This window comes from Myotis myotis, unplaced genomic scaffold (assembly GCF_014108235.1).
Source record: "Myotis myotis isolate mMyoMyo1 unplaced genomic scaffold, mMyoMyo1.p scaffold_m19_p_5, whole genome shotgun sequence".
NCBI lineage: Eukaryota > Metazoa > Chordata > Mammalia > Chiroptera > Vespertilionidae > Myotis > Myotis myotis.
Genome location: NW_023416357.1, coordinates 92,701,235 through 92,715,287, shown reverse-complemented (window position 1 = coordinate 92,715,287; position 14,053 = coordinate 92,701,235). Strand labels below are relative to the sequence as shown.

At 45.0% G+C, this 14,053-nt stretch overlaps 1 protein-coding gene across 2 annotated transcripts in view; it reads left to right on the top strand.

Moving 5' to 3' along the window:
- Positions 1 to 8,219, top strand: part of SHISA9 (shisa family member 9) — a 284,104-nt gene extending 275,885 nt beyond the window's left edge. For both annotated transcript variants that reach the window (XM_036310729.1, XM_036310728.1), the window contains one exon: positions 4,227 to 8,219. In XM_036310729.1, coding sequence (XP_036166622.1) covers positions 4,227 to 4,606 — 380 coding nt within the window. In that variant the 3' untranslated portion in view covers positions 4,607 to 8,219. The remainder of the gene's footprint in view (positions 1 to 4,226) is intronic.
- The last annotated feature ends 5,834 nt before the right edge of the window (positions 8,220 to 14,053 follow it).

The window sequence follows — 14,053 nt, the reverse complement described above, 5'->3', positions numbered from 1 at the left end:
ACATCTACTTCATAATCAATTTTCTCAGCTTGTCAGAAACAAGAACCCTTGGAGGTATCTCTTGCTCTGAGCAGACCTTAGACTAATCCGTTGTCTGGAAAGGGAAACGTGGGAATGAATGATTGTGGACCATGCCTGGGGGCATAATGACGACGAGTGAGACTTTCATTAAGAGACTGCCTACTAGAAGGAGAGGGGAAAGGAGTATCCACTCCAACAATTGCCCTGGTTTTCCCTCTTCTGTTATGTTATTTTGCTCATACAGTCATTCACTGAATATTTATTTACGGAGTATATAACATATGCTGGGAACGAGGCTGGACATGGCCTATGCAACAATAAAGCAGAAGTCAGATCTGGCCTTCTTTACCTTCTTGGAACTCTAGTGGGAAATGCCTGTGGTATATCGTTAAAGGGAAAAGCAAGTTGAAGGGATTTGGAAAATCCAGCCCCATTTTTGTTCATTTAGAAAGTGTTTGCATTGAAAATTGACAGCCCTGTAAAATGAACTGCATAAAGAAGTGTGAAGTGGCTGGCATGATCCGTGCCATGGACCAGAGCCTCCAAAGGTGGGATCTGACCTGGTCAGACTTCCTAGAAAGGAGGGGTACCTGACATGAGAGGCGGTTGGGGGATAACAGGAGGGAGATGGGAGGTCACTGACTTCTAGTTTTTTATAAAAATCTATGCGCCGGCACTATGCTAGATGCCGGGACTCAGCCTGAGATTCTCAACTCTGCCTGCACAATAGAATCACCCGGGGGTGGGACTTAAAAAAATCTATGTCTGAGCCAGATCTTCAGAGATTCTGATTAAATTGTTTGGGGGATGGGCCCAGGAATCTGAAATCTTTAAAAGCTCCCTCATGGGATTCCCATGGACTGCCAAGGGTGAGAGCAACTGACTTGTACAGCTGGAAAGATAGGGTCCCTGCTATCGCAGCACTCATGGCCTAATGGGAGGACACTGATGTGAAAATGGAAACCTACAAAGCAGCATGGACAGTGCTATGATAGAGCTGCGGTGCCTTAGGGAGCCTCAGGGAATCAGGAGGCAACACCTTGGCTATGTCTTGAAGACAAATAACAGAGTCTTACATAAATGAAGGGGTGGGACAGCTAAGCTCCAACATCTGGTTCTCAGATCAACTCAAAGACTTCATCGTACTCCTAAGACCAGATATTCTTCATAGCACTTATCATAAAACCATATTTAACTTTTATGCAATTTGTGGGACTATTTGGTCATTGTCTATCCTTTCCTAGGAGGGCAGGGATCACGTCTGTTTCTGAGTCTGCCTTATATTTCCCGTATCCAGTGCATGCCCCATGCCTACTTGATGCATGACTAAATGACTGAGAAAATTGCTTGAAAAGGTTTCGGTAATGAGCTACACAGTTGGTTTTGCATTTTAGAAATATGCCTTTTATTGCAGTGTGGAGAACGCACCCGGGGAGGTGAAACTCGAGGCAAGGAGTGGAGCAATATTCAAAGTGAGGGAAATGGGATAGGCTAGAGAAGTATTTGTTAGGCAAGGCTAGAAGGACTTGGTGGTTCAGCAGTTGTGCTGGGGGAGAAGAGGAGGGTTGAGTCAGCAACAGCGCCGTGTTTGTGGCTTTAGTTGGTGTTTCTATGCCACAGAGAAGGAAGAGCCTGAAGAACAGATCCAGGTAATGTTGGTAGGTTCAGGCTGGGCCACCGGGACTGGGAGATGCCAGTGACTGTGTCCTGGATGTCACTGGATACGTGAACTTTGAAGTTCAGGGTGGATATCAGAGCATCCTTCAATGGGAAATTCATGGCCTTGGAAATCTAAACTTTCCCCTGGAAGGCAGAAAGATGGAGATCTGACCTCACTCCTGCCGCTCTGAGCAATTTGTGGCATTTCATGAATGTGTGTGTGCTTGTAGCATCTTCAGTAGCAGACTCGCAGGTTCCTTTTGGCTCTGACATGCTGTATCTTCTGACGGCTCTTGGATTTGTGGAAAGGAGGACTTTCTCTTGAAAGATTGTGTCTGTCAGGGTTGTTTACATAGACAGGAATAGAAACCCAAAAACTGTAGTGAGCCTGGAAAGTCAACACGTGCCTTCCTGGGGCGTCGTGTTGAGAAGGAGTCTGAGTGGAGGCCACACTTGCCAGGAAAGAGCCCTGTGATGAAAGAGTGATGTCTACCATGGATGCAGAGGGCCAAGTGGAATGCATTTTTGCCCACTCAGCTCTGAAACCAAAGCTTTTCCTTTCAGAAGCATCAAATGATGTCTACTGGACTTAGGTTCTACCCTGGCTCAGCCACTAGCTATGGGTAACCTTCATTAAATCATTTCACATGCCTGAGATCGACAGTTTCATAATCCATCAAGCAGGGATTAAAATCGGGGTTGTTGAAAGGATCAAAGGAGATAAGAAACATGGAACTGGGGTGGGCCCCATGAATTTAAATAAATTCACATGTGTAATAGAATGGGATGTTGTGAGTGTGGAAGAAAGAACAACAAATATTTCTAGTCTCTCAAGAGATGTACATTTAAAGGTGTATTGATAGACATTAATTGAAGAAGTGTAGAGGATCTTATCTATAATAATAAAAGCATAATATGCTAATTAGACCAGACAGCCGGACGACCTTCCGGATGAAGCCTCAGCTGCCAGGGCCAAACCCCTTGCATGAATTTTGTGTATTGGGCCTCTAGTAAGGAAATAATTGTAAGAGAAAATAAAAAAAAGGTATCACAAAGTTATCAAATACATAAATAAGGAAAGGAAGACAGAGAGAGAAAGAAAGAGAGAGAGAGAGAAAGAGGAAAGGAGGAAGGAGAGAAGAAAGGAAGGAATAAAGAAAGTAAGAGAAAGGAAGAAAAAAGGAGAAAGGACGGAAGAGAAGGAAGAAAGAAAGAGAAAGAAACAAAGAAGAAAGGAACAGTAAAAAAATAAGAGAGAGAAAAGGGAAAGAAACCAATGCTGGAGAGTGTGGTGAAATGGAGTGGAAATTGATGTAACTCTTTTGTAGCACAGTGGGCAATATATATCAAGGGCCTTAATAATGTTCACACCCTTTAAAAGTAATTTCACTTGAGGTAATTCATTTCAAGGCTGGATAGTAAATATTCCAGGCTGTGTGCCAGGCAGTCTGGGTCACATGGACTCGAATCTACCACTGCAGAGCAAACTCCACCACAGGCACGGGAAAATGAAGAGGTGTGGCTGTGTTCCAGGAAAACTTTATTTTCAAAAATAGGCGGCGGCTGGATTTGGTCCACGGGCTGCAGTTTGCCATCTTCTGATGTAGATTAAGAAAATATTTTTAACATCATGCTAAATTCAAAATTCTAAGCACAAAGGGAGCTTTAATCCAGAAGATTCTCATCTCAGCTTTATCTTGAATGTTCATCAACAGGGGCATTGATTAATTTTTAATAGTTCCATTCAATAAAATATTCTTTGGGCATTAAAATCTGTTTATTACTAGTTTATAACAATGGGGGGGATGAGGCTTGATAGAATATTGCATGAGAAATCAGCTATTTATAATGATAATGATGATAATAGTGGTGGCTAATATCTAAGCATTTTATACACATCATATCATTTAACCCTCCAAACAATCCTATTGAATATACTTTTTAATGTGGATATGTGCCTTATGCAGAAACCGATGATAATAAAAGTTAAGTCATTTAGCCATAGTTACGCTGCTAGTAGCAGACAGAGTTGGGATTTGAACACAGGTCTGCTTGACTGCCACAAGCAAACACACCAATAAAAATCCCCAATTAATTCTGTTTATTGAGAAGACCAGGAAAAAATACACTCAGGTGTTGATATGGGCTCTCGTTAGTGTGGGGATAAACACGAATATTACTCCACATGTTCAATATTTTCTCTATGGAGAAGGCATGATTTTAATTATGAAGAAACAACTCTTGCATTTTATAAGAAAACCAAGGATAACAGAGTGTTAGGGTTAAGTGTGGTGGGAATTGCTTATTTGAGGGGTGCTGTCAGGGTGCCCTGCCCCCTTGGTCCTGCTCTTGTCTGTGAGGACACAGTCCTGTCCTTCCTTCTGTCTGTTCCAGGTGGAGTTTCTAGTGTGTGTGTCGTTTGGACTGTAGCCTGCTTTGATGCCGTTTCTCGGATTGACTTGCCTGTCCCTAACTGTCTCTCTCTCTCCTCTCTCCCTCTCTCTACTCTCTCCTGCCCTTCTCCGTCCACCTGCCCCACACTCCAGCCGACAAGGCCAATGACGACTTCTACTCCAAGCGCCGGCACCTGGCCGAGCTGGCGGCCAAGGGGAACCTCCCTCTGCACCCCGTGAGAGTGGAGGACGAGCCGCGGTCCTTCAGTCCCGAGCACGGCCCCGCCAAGCAGAACGGACAAAAGTCTCGCACCAACAAGACATCCTCACACCCCCTGGCCTACAACTCCAACACCAACTTCAAGGGCTGGGACCCCAGCGAGCATTCTCTCCGGCGGCAGGCTTACGGCAGCAAGGGCAAGCTGGGCACTGCCGAGTCGGGCTCCAGCGACCCCCTGGGAACTCGCCCCCAGCACTACCCACCCCCACAGCCCTACTTCATCACCAACAGCAAAACAGAAGTGACTGTCTGAGCTGGCGCCACACGGAGCGTCCTGGAGACCACACTCAACTGAGAGGCAAAAAAAAATCTTCCGGCCCACACTCTCCCTGGCCTCGCCCCACACAGCCACCCACCACTCACTCTCCACACCCACCGACCAGAAACCCACTGGTGACACGGAATCACGCTTATCCTGGGTCATGCCTAACACGTGTTGGCGGGCAGCTGAGCAGAAATGAAGCATGGATGCCCAGCAGTACCGCAAATGGGGAAACTGAGGCACACTCTTTCGGCCTCAGGCCCAAGGTTGCCGACTCACATGCCCAAACCGTGGGGCTGATTGTTCTTTTCCTCCTAACTTGAAACTAAAATCCATGATGAGAAATAACAGTAGCACAATATAGAGAAATTGTCCATTTGAGCACATACACTATTTGCCACGAGCTGTCCATTTCTGGGTGAATGAGCCAGGGCGGAGGGCGGGTAGAAAATGCGGGGACACCAGAGGTGAGTGTACTTGAAAAGAGGAGTCGTTTGGGAGGAATCTGCACATTTGAAGTGTTTTCTAATCCTAAGACGTGGTGGTGTGGACACACTATTTTGGTGAACGTGAGACAGTAGCTGGACCCGAACCATTCTATTTCTAGTCCTTTTCATATCATCCACGTCCGATGCAAAAAAAACAAACAACCTTCAAACTCACAAAATGTAAACGATCCTGAACCCACTAACAGTGATGGGGAAGAGAGAGCGTTTTAGGACTCCCATTAAGACCATGACTATGGACATGGGAGGGATGGGCTTTGCTGGCAGGGAGCGGGTCCAGAGGATATTAAATAACTTTTCTTTATAAAAAGAAAAATGAAATATGAGTCCACTACAAAACAGACAAGAACAGCAAACTCATTTTCATCCCAAATCTTCAAGACTTAGCAAATCAACGGCGACATCAAGAACAATTAAAAGAAAAATCACAGCTGAACGGTCAACGAGAGGTGAGAAGGGGACCCAGGGGTCCGGTTTCTGGCATGTCCCCCTGGCCTCTGAGACCAGACAGACACACTAACCAGTCCTCCACTCACCGCCAGTCCGCGGCTCCCTTCCCTTCAGCCCATTGCTGCCGCCGCCACCACCAAATTCCAACTGCTTTGGACTGAAAATGTCATACGTGTGGGTGGTGCCTTCAGTGTGTTACTGTTTAGTGACCGTCTCATCTCCCAAGTGCAACCTGTGTTCTTTTAGCCTCCCTCCCTCCTGTGTTTCTGCAGTGATAGAAGATGTTTCCATCCTCCCTTTGTTGGCGAGCCCACCCCATCACCCCCTCTGGGGACGCTGAGCAGTGTCAGGGGGACCTACAGACCAACACCTCCCTATCTCCCACACTGTCCAAAATCAATGCCCTACCACTTTCTAGCTCCCCAAACCTAGCAAGCATTTCCAGTCCCATAATTCCCAGGGACCCCCACACCGCCTCTCTAGACACTTAAGTGCATTCATCTCCCATCCAGAATTCCCTGAGGTGGTTTTCAGGTTGGTTCTCACAGCCAATGTCCCAACAGAGACAGTTTTCGTGCGAGTTCTATTTGTTTTATGGAAGCCCAAAGAGGGTTGTTGAGAGAGAAGAGATAAGTATTTAAGGTGAGACGTTCTCAACCAGTCCCTAAAGGTCTAGGTCTTAGCTAATTGACAGGGATCTTTGAGAGCCCCCAGCTGTTCCTGTGTCAGAAGCTGTACATGGTCCCAACAGGTCTCAGAGCACTTCCTGGGATGCTGAACTCTAGCGCTCTGCCTCACCCATCTCTTCCTCTGATGCCGCGGGATCAGGCAGACCAGGTGGTCCTTCTCCTGTTCACTCCCAGCTGACCTGCGGACATTGACAATTCATTTTATCTATCTGGGTTTTAGTCTCTGGCCTGAAACATGAGGAACTGAGGCCTGACCAAGCTTTTTCAAATAGCAAAACCTCTGCCATTTTTTAAAAAAAGGGAACTGTGCACAGAAGCCACAGTATAAGATTCCCCTCTCATAGCGAGACTCTGTGCTGGACGAAGCAGGCATGAGAGAGTCAGTGCCCACTTTCTCAGCCTTTTTGCTGGGACCCCAGTGCTCCCCATAGTGGAGGAAACACCACTGAGCTTGGTTTCCTTGACTTAGTTACCTGTAGACCTGCAACACACTTTTGGTATCTGTCTCACCTTCACAGTATTTGTATCTAAATTGATTCACTTTTAATATAGTTAACTTTTAAAAGAAAAACTTCCTGCCATCATCACAAATAGAAAACCAGAATCAGTCACCCTAAATAGAAAGTAAGTATAAAAATCAGTACAAAGGCAACAAAACAGCAATTGTCAAGTTCTAGCTAGATACTATTGCTGTGGAAGTGTCTGGACCTATAGACTGGCACTTGCGTCTCTCTCTCTCTCTCTCTCTCTCTCTCTCTCTCTCTCTCTCTCTCTCCTCTCTCTCCCCCCCTCCTTTTTTTTTAATTAAAACAAGATTAGCACATGTTAAAGAGTTGTCAAAGATATACCAGCCTCTAATGAAGACTTTCTTTTTGAAGTAACTAGATGGACTGAGAAAAATGCAAAGGGAATCATTTCCTATGTGACTCAATGCTAATTAGTGCCATGCCCATGTACTACTTAAAATCATTTTGCGTACGCTAGTGGTACACAGCCCATGCTTCAGGAAGCACTGGGCCGGCTTCTCTGGGAGGTTCCCTCCAGCTCAAAAGTTCTGCAATTCTAGTCTCCCTCTTAGCTCAATTTGGCTCTCTGCCCTCGACTCACTTCATCTCACCTTTACCACAACCCTGGTTAAGGACTTTTTTTGGTCTCTGAATCTACAGGATTTTATTTATTGTCCATGTTCCTTCTCTTCTGAGTCAACATCATCCAGTGACTTCTGTTAGTTGGGGGTTTGCAGCTACAATTTGGGTGGCAGGGTTGTGACATGGTCAAAAGGATGTGGCTGTGATGGCGACCCAAGAAGAACCATGATTCACAGTCTCGTCACCTTCCAATTGGTTTCCGGAACCAAACCGAGGGTGGGGAGTGTGGCTAGGGAAGTGTATTCTTTGGTCTCCTCTGGAGAGGGTGGACAGACCTCATGATGCTGAGAGTGTCCCGAGGGATGACCTAGGGAATTGTGACTGCCCTGGATCAACAAGGACCCAGTAGCTAGAGGAGGGAGACACAGAAGAGAACCCAGAAGAAAGCAGAGAGACTATTCCTTCCCCATCCCATGCCCCGGCACTAGCCTCCCCTTGCCTTTAGCCATTCCGACTTCCAACCCCATGGGAGCAGAGTCTTACGTCCCTTGGCCTTCCCAGAGCATCTCAGCCTCCATCCGCCTTGGGCTCCACCTGGCCTCCCCATCTAACCCCCCAGGTTTTTGTGCAAATGGAGCATATTTTATGTGCGAATATTTTAGTAACCGTATGTTCTGCAAGTAAACCTGTGTTAATACTCGTCAACAACTGCAGAGTTTATGATACCAATAACACTTCCTACAATGAAGACAAAAAAAACATTTGTTTGTTTTCTAAGAATGTTTATTTGTAAACATATGTATTCACTATATTAATATGAATTTCTTACCTGGCAATAAAACTGATTATATGTGATGCTGTTGGGCTTGCCATGTATCTTTCTAGGGTCCAATATCCTTACCTGAATTTTCATCAGGGAGCACCACTATTAGCATAGAGAACTAAATTTTGAATATTTGGAGTGTATGGGAAACCTTTACAGGGAAGGCAACATTTTAGTTAAGAGCAATTCGGACACATTTTCCAGCAGGCTATTTTGTCTGAAGCCTTTCTAATGAGCCTGTGTCGTGTCTCTTAATTCACTTCCTGACTTGAAAAATGTCCCATTGCTACGTCTCCTGTTTATAACTAAATGTATCCTTAACGGTCAAGAATCTTGCTAAGATTTGCACTTCTGTTTGTACCAGCGACCGGGGTTGTGAAACACACAAATATTGAAAGGATGGGAATCTTTCCCTATTTATTAAATTTGATTTCTTGCCTGGCTTCTGTTAGCACTAAGTTTGAAATTTTCAGAAATATGCCTTGTTATGGTTCCCTGGAAAGGAATTCTGAGACACAGATTTGAGGGCAATTAGTTTATTTGAGAAGCAGAAGGGGATGCTGGTAGGGGGTGGGGAAGTGAGACAAAGAAAGGAAAGCAGTCAAAAATGGTTACTTTATCGTGCCAGCTACCACAGTGACTGACTGGAGTTTAAGGCAATAGGGGAACTTTGGGAAAAGGTATAGAATTAGCACACACTCAAAGTCATTGCACCCTAATGGGTGTCAACACGCTGACTCCCATCGGACATCATTTGAGCATTGCTTTCAGGGAGTGTTGATATTCAGCCACTTCCAAGTCAGAGGCATTTCCATTGGAGAAAGCCCTAGGCACAGACATGCATCTACTAGTAAGTGGACATGAGACATTGTGTACTGAAGTCCTAAAGACCCAACGGATGGAGCCAGGAGCTCACAGGGGCTACTCAAAGCCAGAGTTCTGAGGTCTCTGGAAATGGAGCTTCCACTCACCGGATACTTAGGGAAGCTGTCAATGTCAAGCAAAGGGGATAGTGGACCAGTCTGTAGTCAGAGGGAGTGTTCTTTCACTGGGATTTGGAGACCCTTCATGGACCAGATGGTCACTTGGTGTCTCCCAGAGGAGATCCCATGGGCTGTCTCTCTCTCTGGGGCAAAATTCTAGTTATCGGAGAAGCACAGATGACAGGGGATGCTCCTCCGGGACTTGGAAACTGTCCAGGGGTGGAGTCATTCACTGATCAGCACACAGCACAGCCCTCTGGATGCAGTAGAATCTTGCCTTGGGGTTGGGTTTGGGTTTAAACACTAAAAATCCAATAGTTCAGCCACTGCATGGCGACAACTCATACACAACAATCATATCAGGTCTACTTATAGAGCTCCCACTATGTGCCAAACACTGTTGAAGATTTTACATGCATTGTCACATTTGACCCTCACCGATGTATAAAGGTCTACTTATAGACCTTTATATCAGGTATATAAGTAGCTTTATCACATTGTCTGGGAGCTATTTGGGGAGCTTCATGTAGATTGCTTTATATCATTCTCATAACAACCCTTTGATAGGTGCTACTATGGTGCCCACTTAAATTCACCGATGTATAAAGTAGCACTATTAGCTTTGGAGCTGGGAAACCTATCTACAACTTGAGCAATTGTGATTTAACGAGGAAGTGGTGGAACTGGGATTTGAACTCTAGAGCTCATATTAACTACTATACCAGTAGTTCTCACTTGGATGAGCATGTGAGTTAGTGGGGAAACTTGATAAAAATGCTGATTTTCAAGCTTCTCCCACAGAGATTCAGGTGAGGTAGGTCTGAATGGGGGCCCAGGATTCAGTGTTTGTAACAGACACCCTATCAACACAAAGCAGTGGCTCCTGGGCCACACCTGAACGTTGCATGAAGCCACGTGCCCTGATCCAACATCTACTGGCTGTCCACTGACTTGGAGGCATTGAACAGGCCGGATGCTGCCTCACTTGATGTTTCTGTCTTTCAAGTCTGTTCTCCAACAAAGCAGACTTTATTTCAGAATGCTTGAGTGTTTGTGATATAGACAGGAAACAATGACCAGCAGTGACCTCTGGGGCAAGCAGACAGTGTGTCTTAATTTTGTATGACCTTGGGAGAGTCACTTCCGCCCCAGAGGAGGCGGTGTGATCTTTTGGGTAAGAGCAAGAACTTTGCAGTCAGGGGATCCATGTCTGAATTTAAGTGGGCACCATAGTAGCACCTATCAAAGGGTTGTTATGAGAATGATATAAAGCAATCTACATGAAGCTCCCCAAATAGCTCCCCGACAATATTATTTTCAAGATTTCCGAACCTCATTTGGAAATCATCATCTACCCCAGGCTCTGCACAAGGGATTAGAAGCAGCACCAAGTTTCTTTGCTTTGGGTAAGATGTATCTGAACTTGGTGTGATGCCATTTCTTCCAATGCTTTGGCTGTTGGTGATGTTACAAGCATATTAGAGCTCTGATTTTACTGCAGATCCCTTTGGATATAGCTTCAGTGAATGTTAAAAATGGGAAAGAAAATAAATTCTTGCTCAGTGTGTTTTGCTTGAGGAAGGGAATTTTTCAGATCTAGAGGTCTATAGGGCATACAATCATAACGAATAAGATCCATGGTAATAAAATACCTGTAAGTTGTGAATTCCTGGCTTCAGATGGTTTATCAGTTACCTATTGCTGCTTAACTATGCGGGCACTCCAAATCCTTGCAGCTTACAACACACATTTATAGTGGGGGGTCAGGAATCTGAGCATGGCTTAGCTAGGTCCTATGCTCCCGGGGTCTCTCAGGAACCTGCAATCAAGGTGTCAGGCAGGGTTGGAGTCTCCCCTGAAGCCTCAAGCCAGGAGAGATCTGCTTGCGAGCTCACCCGTGTAGCTGTTGGCAGGATTCCCTTCCTCAGGGACTGTTGGCCAGAGGCCATCCTGTTTCTGCAATATGGCAGCTTGCTTCATTTAAGACAGCCAGAGAGTGTCTGCTGGCAAGAAGGAAGTCACAGTCTCTTCTCGTCTAATGACAGTAGTGACAATCTCTCAATGTGGCCGTATTCTATTGGTTAGAAGCAAGATGCTCAAGGGGAAAGGATTACTTATGGCTGTGAAGACCAGAAGATGGGGGTCATGTGGGGTCACGTTAGAGGCTGCTGCCACAGATGGTAGCTAAGGCCCTTGCAGTACAGACGTCGGAGCTGTTATGTGTTTTGTGGATGGTGAGTCTAAGCACAACTCTGACATGGCTATCACTTTCAGACAGATAGCTAACTTACTGGGATCAAATCTTAGCCCCACCATGTCCGTGCCTTGGTTTCTCCATCTTCAACAACAGAGATAATAATAGCACCCAGCCCTCCGTTTTATTGTGTGAGGCATGTATGATGAAATGGATGAGCAGCACAAGCGATTGCCCAACCAAGATGAAATGTGAGCTCTGCCTTGCTTGCCAGCCCCTTCCTCTTGCATCTGGATGGGAGGCATGTGCTGGGTTTTGGACAATATGAGAGGAAACTTATGTAGGCCACTTTCAGACCTGGTTCATGAAAACCTCCAGCATAACCCTCCCAAGCCTCTCCCCCACCTGCTGGAGAGATGCCAATGCCCAGGGCAACCTTGGAAACCACGCATTGAAGCTGGCAGAGCCTTGGTCGGCTCAGCCTTTGAGTGATTTTGTGGAACAATGACTTTCCTCGCTACCACTCCAACACTAACTGGACTTATTGTGCCTGAGAAATGATGTTATGTTGTATTAATCCCTGAGATTTTTAGGGTTTATCTGTTAGAGTAGTTAAAATGTCCTTAACAAATACAACAGATGACACATTTTGAACAGTGTCTGGCACATAAAAAACAATAAATGTCAGGTCTTCTGTTGCCATCATCATCATCATTAACTAATCTTTAAACTTCTCCTTTGTGAAAAAAAATTTCATACCTGGTCTTTAATCCTCCCAACAACTCTGAAAGGGTTAGAAACCCCATTTACTCGATAAGAAAACTAAGAACCAAGTGACTTACTTAAGATCACAGAGCAAGTGCTGCAGTGGGAAGGCAAACCTGGCTTTGGCTCTCTGGTTCCGCATTGCCCGCATCCCACTTGGCCCTCTCCAAGTAGCTGGGACAATCTGGATCCAGTTATGGAGGCAAAACCTCTGTAGGAGAAGAATGGCTACACCATCAGCCTGGCGTCTCACTTATTTTCTTGTCAGATCCCAAATCCCAACTCGTGCTGTGTTGTACAGTTCAAAGAAAGCACTTCACATCGAGAAATGTCATGGTTGCTAGAAATAATTTTGTCACATCTTAAATTTTTCCTCTTTGCAAGTTCAGAGGTTTGTTCAGTTAAATTCAAATCTTATAATGCCTCATTTTAAAATATTATAAAAGGGCACCTCGTTTTTTTTAAATGATGTTTTTATTGATGAGAGAGAGAGAGAGGAGAGAAAGAGAGAGAGAGAGAGAAGGAATGAAAGTGAGAGGGAGAGAGAGAAATGCAGTTCGGCTGCCTCCTCCAGGCCCGCTATTGGGGATGGAGCCTGAAACCCAGGCATGTGCCCTGACTTGGAATTGAACCCTTGACCTTAAGGGATGCTACTCAACCAACTGAGCCTTACCAGTCAGAGAAAAGGACACCTCATTTTTTAAAAAAAATTCTCAGCACCAAATAGAACACTTCATTGTCTTCATATTAAAGATACAAAATGAGAAGATTCTAAAAAGGCAATTTATAATGTACAGGTGCCTTGTTTTTGGTAATTGGAAGCTACTTTTGATGCTGTAATTTTGTTTTTCGGTTTTGCTGCCCACTTGTCAAAGACAGTAGAGCTGAAAGTACAGGAACTCTACCAGTTGGGTGTCAGTTGAGTCCCCAGATTTAGGGCAACAAAAATTAACACCATGTAGATCTTAAAGCCTCTATCCTGGATTTCATTGTTTGCCATGGGAATCTGCCTCTTGGGTATTCCATACTTCCTCAACCTGAGACAATAGAATTTTTGGAGAAAATTTAGAGACACTGCTGTGTTTGTTTTTTTCCCCAAAACATCTCATTTAGTTATTTGTTCAACAAATACAGAGCACCTACAACGTGCCAGGCATTGTCCTGTGCCTTGAGGATACAGAGATTCCTCCCTTCCCCACCAAAAACAAAGGCAGATGGAAGATGGACAAGTGGATAAACCAGTCCCATAAAGAGAGTCTTCCTGGGTAGAGGAAAGCCTTGATATCACATAGTCTTGGATTCAAGTCCCCTCCCTAGCACTCTAGCTATGTGGCCTTGAGGACATTAATGAGCTTTTTTTCAGAGCCTAGGTTTTCTCATCTCTAGAATGGACACAATCAAACCTACCTTGCAATGTTGCTTGAGCTTTTAAGATAAGGTGTGTGAGACATTTAATCATGGTGAATGTTTAATAAATTGGAGTTATTAATGTGAAACATTTGCTTTCATTGGTTTATACTTATTGAAAGCAGGATAATGGGCTAGCTGGTTTTTGCCTCTGTTTATGCTGGGATCCCAAGAAGGATTCATGTGCGAGGAGAAACTGGTAATGGAATGGTGGGAATTAGATGGCGAAGAAGCCAAACAAGGGTACGATTTCAGGCAGTGTCCCACAGAAGGTAGCTCTGGTGTGCACTAGACCTTAGAATCTGCACCTGCCCCGAGCAAGGAAGTGGGGCTTTCATTCTCACACAGCCACCTATCATTAGCTAAAGAGATGGGAACCCCCAAGAACTCTGGCTCCCTGCATGTGGGGGAAATGTCAATAGTCTTAGGGAAGACCTGCAAAGCTGTCAGGTGCTGGTAGTTTGAATCAGGGACACATGGGATCTGAAAGAGGTGCATAAAAACAGAAGGATATACAAGGGTATCTGGATAAG